This window comes from Narcine bancroftii, chromosome 13 (assembly GCF_036971445.1).
Source record: "Narcine bancroftii isolate sNarBan1 chromosome 13, sNarBan1.hap1, whole genome shotgun sequence".
Lineage (NCBI taxonomy): Eukaryota > Metazoa > Chordata > Chondrichthyes > Torpediniformes > Narcinidae > Narcine > Narcine bancroftii.
In genome coordinates, this window is record NC_091481.1 from 88,688,823 (window position 1) to 88,701,649 (window position 12,827).

Below are 12,827 nucleotides of genomic sequence, written 5' to 3' on the forward strand. Positions count from 1 at the left end.
GGAGGGAAGCGGGAGCGAGGGGAGGGAAGCGGGAGCGAGGGGAGGGAAGCGGGAGCGAGGGGAGGGAAGCGGGAGCGAGGGGAGGGAAGCGGGAGCGAGGGGAGGGAAGCGGGAGCGAGGGGAGGGAAGCGGGAGCGAGGGGAGGGAAGCGGGACCGAGGGGAGGGAAGCGGGACCGAGGGGAGGGAAGCGGGACCGAGGGGAGGGAAGCGGGACCGAGGGGAGGGAAGCGGGACCGAGGGGAGGGAAGCGGGACCGAGGGGAGGGAAGCGGGACCGAGGGGAGGGAAGCGGGACCGAGGGGAGGGAAGCGGGACCGAGGGGAGGGAAGCGGGACCGAGGGGAGGGAAGCGGGACCGAGGGGAGGGATCAGTTGCAAGCCCATTTCTTGCGCACTTGTGTGTTCACTCTGATAAACATTACATAGAAACATAGAAGATAGGAGCAGGAGTAGGTCATTCGGCCCTTCGAGCCTGCTCTGCCATTCAATGAGATCATGGCTGATGTTAAAGTTCAGTACCCCGTCCCTGCCTTCTCTCCGTAACCCCCAATTCCCTTATACTGAAGAAATGTATCTAATTCCCTCTTAAATATATTCAATGAGATGCCACCATGTATTGACCTAACTTGATCTGTTTAACTTCATCCTCCAGTTATTGATAGTGTATGCTCAAATTTAAAATAATCTGTGCATTTAAGATTTATCAATCACTTTTGTTTGCTTTAGTTTAAATTTGATCGACTGTAATTATCCACAGTGCACTGTCAAAACATCCCTGTTGCAATGTTCAAAAATTCTCAAGATTCTAAAACCATACATATAACTTTCTTTTTCAAAGAAGAGGAGAGAGCGGAAAACACTACACCCAATATTAAAGTGTCCGCTGCACAACATTAAGGAAATTACAGTATGATTAGATGGAAAGGAATTCAGGTTTGACAATTTGTATTTTTTTTCAGGATGTACATAGTAGGGTGGATCAAAGGTGGAGCAGCAGATTGGACTTGGGATTCAGCATTTGGATTGCCTTGTGGCATTTGATGAAATGCCACATAAGAAGGTGACTGCACAAGAGCAAATGTCTTGGGGTAACATCAGCACAGAGAGAAGACTGGCTAATAGCAAACTGTCAGAATAAGTCCTACCAGGTTGGTAAGCACAAGGAGGACAGGTGTCACAGGGATCAATACTGGGACCCCATCTACTTATTATGGATTAATGATTAAATGAAAAGGCCTCAGTACTGAATCCAAATTTGTTGACAATATAAAAATCACACTAAACTCAAAATTTTGAGGAGGGTTCAAAGCAATCTCTCAGGGAAATAGGTTAATTATAGGGAAAATTTACTGCAGACCATGCACGATGCCAAGGCACAACAATAACCACTTTTAAAATAACAGATTATGATTTCATATTAATGCTTTAATAGAGATCACACTAAGCTACTGAACAGAGGAATATATACAAAAGAGAGTTGCAATACAGATATTGCAAGTATTTAGGCAAGTAAATAGAATTCTGGCCTTTATCAAAAAGATGAAACATAAAAATGGGGAAGCTTTGCTTCAGCTATTCAAGCCTTGGGTAAGACCACACCTGTAGCATGTGTGGAGCGTTTGGACTCCTTTTTCAAGCTAAATACGTACACTGGAGGGATTCAGAGAAGATTCACTGGGTTAACTTCTGGGATTAATTAGGTTGCCTCATGGGGAAAGATAGATTATACTGCAGCTCTGTGGAATTAAGAATGAGATATGACATCAAAAAAATAATCCAAGGATGGTTGCCAAAGTGCATGTTGAAAGGATGCTTCCCTGTGCAAAGGAAGCTGGAACAATATACCGAATATTTTGGCAAACAAGTTGAGTCATGAAACCCAAAAAAAACCTCTTAATTAAAAAAAAAAGGGGGAGGTCGACTTATTCACCAGATATACTTTTGAGACCTTAAATTCAGCTCAAAATCCAATCCATGCTGGTCCAGCGTACAAGTTGACCCTTGAAAAACAAAAACCCAACTGCGACAGATATTCATTGAGATCTTTATTGAAAAAACAGCACATGTAGAACCCTTTAAAATCACTCTCGCAATCATCGTCTGAAGCAAAGATGGCACCAAGCACATCCATACTCTCACTGATTAAACAGTCAGCATACAGGTCCCGGTCTGGATCTGATGAGGTGGTTTCAGCTTCGTCGTCAGTGTCCCACAATAAATCATCTTCTGTGCCTCAATTGCACAAGAGAGACCATACCTTTTAAACAGTTTTATCACAATCTCTACCTTTGTCCCATGCCTTGAGCACAAAGTTACACAGTACATCAAGTGATCCAGCACGCATTGCCACGCCTTTTGTAATTGACTTTTATGCACTCGACATCCATGCATTCCATTCCTCACGCCCATGATCTTTGAATGGCTTGTTCAAGCAGACATTGAGAGGTTGCAATAGAGATGTCAAACCACCCAGGATAACCACCAAGTATTATATAGTGCTATTAGTTTTCTCAGTTAAGTGGCTATGAAACATATCCCAGACCAGCAAACTCAGTTCTTTGTGTAAACCACCTGCCCACCTGTTCCACACATTGTCCATCCATCCTTTTTCATGAAAATGTACAAAAATACCTTCAGGGAATTTCATTTTTGGTTTAATTTTGCATTTGAAGATTGCCTATCATGTCGTAATTGATGGGGGTTCCGTCTACGTTACTGATATTTGCCAAAGCAAACTGATGTTTCTGGTGGTTACGTATAATAAACTGGTGAAAACTTACTTTATGATCAAGATCTTTTGGTAGTTTCTATACAATTTTTGCTTTTTAGTCATAATGTTCTGATAGTTCAGTGGTTAGAGCACTAGTCTTGTAACCCACTAGTCTTGTAACCCACTAGTCTTGTAACCCACTAGTCTTGTAACCCACTAGTCTTGTAACCCACTAGTCTTGTAACCCACTAGTCTTGTAACCCACTAGTCTTGTAACCCACTAGTCTTGTAACCCACTAGTCTTGTAACCCACTAGTCTTGTAACCCACTAGTCTTGTAACCCACTAGTCTTGTAACCCACTAGTCTTGTAACCCACTAGTCTTGTAACCCACTAGTCTTGTAACCCACTAGTCTTGTAACCCACTAGTCTTGTAACCCACTAGTCTTGTAACCCACTAGTCTTGTAACCCACTAGTCTTGTAACCCACTAGTCTTGTAACCCACTAGTCTTGTAACCCACTAGTCTTGTAACCCACTAGTCTTGTAACCCACTAGTCTTGTAACCCACTAGTCTTGTAACCCACTAGTCTTGTAACCCACTAGTCTTGTAACCCACTAGTCTTGTAACCCACTAGTCTTGTAACCCACTAGTCTTGTAACCCACTAGTCTTGTAACCCACTAGTCTTGTAACCCACTAGTCTTGTAACCCACTAGTCTTGTAACCCACTAGTCTTGTAACCCACTAGTCTTGTAACCCACTAGTCTTGTAACCCACTAGTCTTGTAACCCACTAGTCTTGTAACCCACTAGTCTTGTAACCCACTAGTCTTGTAACCCACTAGTCTTGTAACCCACTAGTCTTGTAACCCACTAGTCTTGTAACCCACTAGTCTTGTAACCCACTAGTCTTGTAACCCACTAGTCTTGTAACCCACTAGTCTTGTAACCCACTAGTCTTGTAACCCACTAGTCTTGTAACCCACTAGTCTTGTAACCCACTAGTCTTGTAACCCACTAGTCTTGTAACCCACTAGTCTTGTAACCCACTAGTCTTGTAACCCACTAGTCTTGTAACCCACTAGTCTTGTAACCCACTAGTCTTGTAACCCACTAGTCTTGTAACCCACTAGTCTTGTAACCCACTAGTCTTGTAACCCACTAGTCTTGTAACCCACTAGTCTTGTAACCCACTAGTCTTGTAACCCACTAGTCTTGTAACCCACTAGTCTTGTAACCCACTAGTCTTGTAACCCACTAGTCTTGTAACCCACTAGTCTTGTAACCCACTAGTCTTGTAACCCACTAGTCTTGTAACCCACTAGTCTTGTAACCCACTAGTCTTGTAACCCACTAGTCTTGTAACCCACTAGTCTTGAAACCCACTAGTCTTGAAACCCACTAGTCTTGTAACCCACTAGTCTTGTAACCCACTAGTCTTGTAACCCACTAGTCTTGTAACCCACTAGTCTTGTAACCCACTAGTCTTGTAACCCACTAGTCTTGTAACCCACTAGTCTTGTAACCCACTAGTCTTGTAACCCACTAGTCTTGTAACCCACTAGTCTTGTAACCCACTAGTCTTGTAACCCACTAGTCTTGTAACCCACTAGTCTTGTAACCCACTAGTCTTGTAACCCACTAGTCTTGTAACCCACTAGTCTTGTAACCCACTAGTCTTGTAACCCACTAGTCTTGTAACCCACTAGTCTTGTAACCCACTAGTCTTGTAACCCACTAGTCTTGTAACCCACTAGTCTTGTAACCCACTAGTCTTGTAACCCACTAGTCTTGTAACCCACTAGTCTTGTAACCCACTAGTCTTGTAACCCAGGGGTCACAAGTTCAATCCTTGCTGGGGCCTCTTTTCTGTGAGAGGTGCAGGCCTTTCTGTGAGAGGTGACTTTCAGTCTCATGTTCAACAAAGTTAAAGAATTTCATGCATGTTGCATTCTAAATGTAGTATTATGCTACAATAATGGAACCTTTACCAAATTTTTCCTGTTCATAAAACAATTGCACCAGCCTCAACATCTATATCCTCAAAATCTTTACTGAGGTCTAGGTACGACTTAGCCCACTGCAGTGCAAATGTTCTTATTTTATTTCAGGTGACTATGTAGCAATCTTCCCTCTGCTTATGTCCCCATTCTGCAACATGATTTTCCATCTCTGGTCAATGAGTGATTTCCTTTTCTCAACTAATATTGCCTTTTTGGCATTTTTCTTAAAGTTCCTTCTCTCTTCCTCCAATCTCTTATCAACTTCTTATACAAATCAAATGTTCTTGCAGCAACAGTTGCTGGTTTTATTGGCCATTTCTATCCTTTTCAAATTAAAGCTCACTTCATCACAAATTGCATTGTGTCGATGGACCCTCCATAGCCATCACCTCCAGCCAATGCCCAGCAGATCAATCCGGATGATCTTCAGGGTCGATGTGAACACCAGTCAACAGGCCAAGTGAGGCATCCAGAAAATTGGGGTTGATATGTATGCCGAAATATGCGGTATCCATTTCAGTAGGGTCTGCTCTCATTGCTGTTTCTTATATCATCAGGACTCCACAATCTCCAGCAGTATCAGAGCATTACAGGGCTGCAGCCTTAGCCCCCTGCTCGACTCACTTTATATCTATGACTGTGTTGCTCAGAATGACAACAACACCATCGACAAATTTGCTGACAATACCATGGTAATGGGTTGTATAAAAAGAGGGAGATTGAAAACTTGGCCAAATGGTGCACCAACAATAGTATTGCACTCAATGTTACCAAAACCAATGAGCCAATTGTTGAGTCTTCAGGAAGGGAAAACCAGAGGTATACAATGCAATGATCATTGGGGATCAGAGGTGGAGAAGGTAAGAAAATTTAAGTTCTTGGGAGTTGGAGGATCTTTCCTGGAGCCAACACACTAATGGCATCGTGAAGAAAGCATGTCAGCACCTCTACTTCCTCAGGAATTTGCGGAGGTTTGATATGACATCGGAAATTCTGGAAAAATTCTAGATATATGTGGTGGAAAGTTTACTGATCAGGTGCATCACAGTCTGATCATGGAAACACAAACGTTAAGCACTACAAAAGGTAGTGGACACAGCCCAGAACACTTCCCACCATTGAAAATACCTACGGGGAATGCTACCTTCAGAGAGAGCAACAATTAAAGATCCACACCACCCAACACACGCTATTCTCAGTGCTATCATCAGAAAAGAAATATAGGTTGGACAAAGGACATGCTTGGTGCTGGGGCAGTTACTGCGCCACCAGGACCGAGAAAAAACTTTCAGAGGTCGCTGGATCAAAAGCACGAGGTGGGTCTTTGGAGCTGGAGGGAAATAGTGTTTTTTTTAAAACCCCTGATATCGCATCGGACTTGTCAGCCACAAACGAGCCTGCAGCTGACGTGGACATTACCCCTCCATAAATCTTCGTCCGCGAAGCCAAGCTAAGGAAGAAGATGATATTGGTGGGACCCTCCTTAAACAAAGGAAAGAATTGGAACCACTGAAAAGGGCAGCAAAGCAGATGGGGTATGACTGTGTAATCAGATACCCGGCAATAATAATGCCGGGAGGAAAGAGGAAATTTTTCTCAGACCCAAAAGAAGGTCAAACGTTTATCAAACAACTAGCAACACGTACCAATCAGCAATGGGAATAATGCTCACGAAATAATGATAGTAAAGAATGTAAATAAATGGGTTCAGAAGAGGAAAGGGAAAGAAATGTAATGAGGAACGGAGAAGGTGGGTGGAGAGGAGAGGGAGGTAGATGGGTGTGAAAGGCACAACCTTCAACATTGGGGGGGGGGGGAGGGTGGTAACGATGTCAGAGATACGGTCACCAGTGGAGGGAGAAGGGAAGATCTGTGAAGGGATGGAGAGGGGGAATGTATGCAGGTGGGAGTAGTTTCAATGGTAGGTGTTGTATGGGGTTGGGGTTTACTGTAGTATCTTATGTTACTTTTCTTTTTCTTTTGTTGAAATTTTTTCTCTTATCTGTCCTTTTTGGGTTTGTGGTCCTCATTTTTGTTTTATCTTCCCAGGGTTTGTCACGGGCCCGGCGGGCTGGAGTAGACTGCTAAGGAAAAAGGTTGGATGAACGATGGACACGAGGCGGTAAAAATCTCTGAGGCAATGGCCAAAAGTATAAAGTATGTTAGTTTTAACGATGATGGGTTGAACAGAAGAGTGAAGAGAAAAAGAGTCTTGGCACACTAAAAAAAAATGGGAGATCTGGCCTTTCTCCAAGAAACACATTTTAACGGAGCGAAAACACCAAAACTAAAAAGAGTGGGCCAGGTAATAGCCTCCCTGTTCAGCTCAAATGCAAAGGAGGTGGGGGGGGGGGGGGGGGGGGGGGCGGAGAGTGGCAATTCTGATAAAGAGCGTTCTGGTGAGAGTGCAGAATGTGATCAGACAGAACAAGAAGATTTGTAATATTGCACTTCCAGATATATTCAGAACCCTGGACCTTAGTAATTATGTATGCCCCAACTTTGATAATGAAAAGTTCATACAGGACATTTTCCTGGGATTGGCAGAGAGAAAGGAAAACATTCTGGTTGGGGAAGATTTTAATTTTTGTCTAGATCCTGTCTTAGATAAGTAAACAAAAAAAAGGTGGAGAGGGTTACCATTGACGCTATGAGGGAGCTGAATTTGATAAGATATGTGGAGGGTGAACCATCCAAGGGAGAGGAATTATTACTTCTACTCAAAACAACACAACTCCTACTTTAGAATAAATTTTTTCTTGGCTTCAGTCCATGAAGAGGGTAGAATCATGAATGGTAAATACACAGCAGGACTTCTCTCAGATTATTCACCCCTGACATTGACGACAGAAATGCCAGATAAGCATGATACAGCATACAGATGGCATCTGATCACGCTGCTGTTAAAGAAGCCAGAGTTCTGTAGTTTCACAAGAGTGCAGAGGGATATGTTCTGCGATACCAACTGAACCTCTACTCCAATAAATTCCTCCTAAAGGACACCCTCAAAGCACATTTAAGAAGTAAAATAATTGGATATACCAAAACTGAAAAAAAAGAATAAATGAGGGAGGTGGCCATTACTCATCTAGAAAAGGATTTCCAAAAATCAGGCTCAAAGGACAAATAAAAAACTGAAATACATTAAGTTCCAAATTTCGACCCAGAAGAACAGGAAGGCCTAGATTTTCTCTTCATGGAAGAAGAAGTAAGGAAAGTATTGAATACGTTGCAGACTAACAAGTCTCCAGGGGAGGATCTGTTTCCATCTGAGTTTTATTTCAAGATTTATTGATGCCTCTTGATCTGGAGGTGGTGGACCAGGTAATGGAGACCTATACGCTCCTGAAATTCTTTTCAACAGCAATCATTACAACAATCCTTAAAAAAGACAAAGATCTGCTAACGTCTTCTTTTTATAGACCCATTTCACTGTTAAACACAGACTATAAGATACTCACCAAAGCCCTGGCAAATAAATTGGTGAAAGATTTATTGACACTAATAAATGAAGTCCAAGCAGGTTTTGTGCAAAAAAGACAAGACAGCGGATAACATGGGCAGACTGTTGAGTATGATGCATCTGCCACAAACCAGAAACGAGAGAGGTTTATCTGTGGCTCTTAATGCAAAGAAAGGCACTTGATAGATTGGAGTGGGATTTTTTTTTAATTTAAAGTGCTGGAAAAGTTGGGGTTCGGGCCAACTTTTATAAATTGGATAAGGGCACTGTGCTATGGGTCCAAGGCTAAAGTTGTGACCAATGGACAAATTTCTCCAGCTTTCCCATCACAAGCTCAAGTAGACAAGGGCACCCACTATCTCTAGCCCTGTTCATACTAGCCATGGAGCCACTAGCAGAAGCCATTTGCCAGGATCAAGGGTTTTGGAGTAGGCCAGGAAGAACATAAAATCGATTTATTTGCTTATGACATTCTGATATATCCGGTAAGACCCAGAAAACCCATTGTCCAAGCTGAGCTCTTCTCTAATCTGGAGGATTATGGAGAGATCTCCGGCTATAAGGTCAACTGGGACAAGAGTGAAACCATGCCACTAAGGGAGATTACAGTCAATATCAAGAAAAGTTACTTAAAGTGGCTACAAAACAGGATTAAAATATCTAGAAGTCAGAATTGACAATAACTTGAATAATTTATGTAAACTAAATTATAACCCATTGCTTGGGACGATTGAGGACTTCAACAGATGGATGTCCCTGCCCATAACTTTAGTGGGTAGGGTCAACAATGTTAAAATGAATGTTGCCGAGACTTCAGTACCTCTTCCAGATACTGCCTGTGTCACTGGCCCAGGGATTCTTCCAAAATTTGCACTCACAAATAAGAACACTTGAGATACATCGCCTCAATCTTTGAAGGGGGAAGGTGTACCAGTTGGGGCACAAAATTGATCTCCACGGGGTATAAGAAGGTAGCAGAGGATTTTATTTATCAATGGAACACTATATTGTTATCTTGGAAAATAGGCAGCCCTCTACTAAAACAAATTATCTTCATTTGGAATAAAATTAACCAATATCCAAGAATCAAAGTTAGACTTTCCACAAAAACACCCCTGACTCCAAACAGATCAATAACATTGATAGTAGATAACAAGATCCTAGACACCTGGTGTCAAAATGGCATCAGGTACGTAGAGGACTGTTACAAGCGTGGGTAGCTAATGTCGTTTGAGCAACTCAAGCATAAGTATGATTTATCAAATAAGACTGCTACTTTTCTGTAGGACAAATTAGGTCCAACTCTGGCCCATGAGCGTGCAAAGATATAGAGACCCTGATTCGAGGGGGAACACACAGAAGTTAATCTCACCAATGTATTTCTTGCTCCAATCAGAAGGACCTAAACTAGACCTTCATAAATCAAGAAAGAGGTGGGAGTCGGAACTAGAAATAACAATTGATGAGTAGTGCTGGTCCGACTTGTGTTCGATCAGCATGACTGCAAACATTAATGTGCTGTACAGGCTGGTACAATACAACTTTCTACACCAGGTGAACCTGACACTGCAAAAATTGAACAGATCTAAACCCGAATTGCAAGACCAATGCTTTAGATGTGGCATTGAGACAAGAATCTTTGTGCACGCAACCTGGATATGTACCAAGGTGAGACCCTTCTGGGTGGAATTACTAGACCAAGTCCAAGAAAAAAAAATGATAGGTAAAAAAATTCCCACAGGACCTAGAGTTGTGACTGTTGGGAAACATAACGGACACAAGACTTTCAATGAACCTGTGCAAGTTTCAAATCCAATTCGTAATGATCGCATTGGCAGTGGCCAGGAAGTATATAATGGTTACCCGGAAGTCCAGCTCCTGACTGAGCATTCCTTGCTGGAACACAGAAATGCAAAGTTGTGTTCCCCTGGAGAAAATTACTTCCAACTTAAAAAAGTATAACACTTTTGTGAAAATTTGGCAACCATACTTAAAATCCATAGGAGCACAATTATGGTGTGGGCCATCACTCCTTCCCCGTATATCCCTCAATTGCTGGGATCCCAATCAGGAAAAGTCAAAGAGAAGCAAACAGCCTGAGCTCTGGCCGCCATGTCGTGACAAACCGTAAACCCATGATATACGTCTTATACCTTTGTTGTGAGTGTCTTAAATGTTGTGTGTGTTAAATGTTAAATGTGGGGGTGGGGATGGAGCGGGACGAAAAGAGCTGAAAACTATACAATGGATAATTGTAAACTGTAGTCAATGCTGATGTTGTTAATATTGACATGGATAATGTTGATAACTGCTTAAGTTTGGAAAATCATAAATAAAATATTCAAACAAAAAGGAGATCAGTGCCACCAGACTCGCACCAGCAGGTTCAGGAACAGCTGCTGCCCCTTCCACCATCAGACTCCTCAACGACAAGCTGATTGAAGGACTAACTTTTGCACTGGAATGCACAGTTGTTTATATTTGTTTATGTTGCCTGACTGAGGTTTTTTGCATTCTCAACTTTTGTTTGTTTTCCAACAATTGGTTTTTTTTTGTTTTCAATGGGAATTTAATGCTGTATTGTGCAGCAACATTGAAAACATAGAAGTGAAGATGGTTAGTATTAGACACATAGTTCAAAAAGGCCTAGTTTGGGAATTCAACCAAGAAAACTTCTTTTTTGCCCCATAAAAGATGACCAGATATTAGAATTCCAAGCTACCTTTCCAATCTTATCTGTAGACTTACTTCACACTCTGCCTTTGTCTTTGGTCCTGTGGTACCCGGTATCCGCTGATCTACGGGCACATGCTGAATGTACGTGAACCCATCAGGAATTCTGCACCACGGTTCTTTCTGCCCAAAGTTGAATTCAACAGCGCAGTTTTTTGTCAACACATGCGGGAACAATGGACGTCCACCAAGAGCTGTTTTTCTGGCCCTGAATGCAACACCAAGCCACCGTCCATTTTTTGTGAAGGACATCTCTACATCTTCACCAACTTCAAAGTTCTAAGGATGCAAGGATAGTGAAAATGAAATGCTTCTGATACTTGCTGAAGCAGCAATCTCAAGCTAACAACAAATTTCCCTTCACTTTATCAGGCTGCTGAATCCTGCCTGGGTAAGGGGTGTCAGCTGCAGTTGGAGAACTCAATGTTAGGTCTGGCAATCTAGCCAAGGTCCAAAAAGAATGAATGTCACACAGAACATTTTTTTGACTTGCAAGACTTGACTGAGCAAGTGCCGAAATATTGCTTTCCCAGGATTGACACAAAATATTGGTTATTTAATACCTAGTAGAACTTTTTTTTTGAAGAAGTGAATCTTTGGAATTCACTATCTATTCTGGGTATGGGGACTCTCTCATCAAATATATTTAGACACTAACCAACATTTATTTATTTTTAACACATGAAGGGGAGAAGGGAAAATAGCGCTGAAATAAAATCTCAGCATATTCTTATTGAATGATACAGCAGAAATGAAGGAGTGATTGACCTACTCCTGCTTCTATTTATGTTATTATATTCTGAAAACAAGACAGATTCAAGCAGACGACCACAGACAATATGGTTTTCAGCTCTGTCTGAATCAAGTGGATAACCACAATTACTATACAGCCTCCACCAATCACACAGTTACAACAGGACCTTCATCATTCCAGTATGGAACCAGTGTGGAAATATTCTGTCACATTTTAATTTTCTTTTGTCACACTGCTCGAAAGGAATCAGTTAGTTGATGTGAAAATGCCAATCTTTATCTTTCACACCAGTTTTTAGGTTAAAAAATGCAGCTATAAATATTTTTAATCAAGAGTTGATCAAAGAATAACTCGAGAAACACTTTAAAACCAATATAACTAAGTTAAAATGTACAAAATGCATTCATCTTCTTAAGGCCTTGAAATGAAATGGCACTGTCCAACATTTTAATTCAAATACATCTCCAGTACTTACAATTAGACATCCCAGCACATCATTTTCTGAAAATCGCTCTCCATAGTCCTGAAATTTGCAGTTTGATGACTTCTTTGCTGTACCTCCATATCCATATGAGAATTCCTCCTCGCCTAAAATGGAAAATTAATTTGAGATTTGAAAGGCCATTTGAATAAACAAGAAAGCTTCACAAATTTGTCCATGTATGTATCTAAATCTGATAGATGCCAAGACTCTCACTCACCTCATTTTGCTGGATGCCTTGAAGTGATTTGTGAATACAATGAGTTGCAGAAATGTCTTGCCCCAGTAGAATTCAAGCACACAGTGCTTTAATTTCTAGTGGGCAAATACAGTCCTGGAAAAACAGCAACCTCCTGTGGCAGAGAAACTTGCATAAACTCAGAAAATGTGTGACCAAACTGACCCAAGATCATAGAAAATAAACAGATTGCAGGATCAAAAGAAAAATATTCTAGCAAAATTAAAATCTGCTTCAAAATCTGTTTCAGTGACAAAATATGCGGTACAGATTTATGAAAGAAGTTCATTCTAATCTAACAACTAATGTCAGATAATTGAATCAAGGAGACCTTGCTGTGTTTGAGAGGAAAAATTTCAAAATGCAACACAAGTTCTTAAACCAAACTTACATTTATGGATTGCAAAAGCAACAGGATGGGGGTGGGGGGGGAGAAATATTTGAAAG

General features: G+C 41.5%; 1 protein-coding gene across 1 annotated transcript in view; it reads right to left on the reverse strand.

The window, feature by feature from the left end:
- LOC138748446 (heterogeneous nuclear ribonucleoprotein U-like protein 1) overlaps positions 1 to 12,827 on the reverse strand; it is a 66,778-nt gene that overhangs the window by 21,836 nt on the left and 32,115 nt on the right. Inside the window, exons 7-8 of the mRNA XM_069908690.1 lie at positions 12,137 to 12,249; positions 10,923 to 11,186 (exon numbers count right to left, since the gene is read on the reverse strand). Coding sequence (XP_069764791.1) covers positions 10,923 to 11,186; positions 12,137 to 12,249 — 377 coding nt within the window. The remainder of the gene's footprint in view (positions 1 to 10,922; positions 11,187 to 12,136; positions 12,250 to 12,827) is intronic.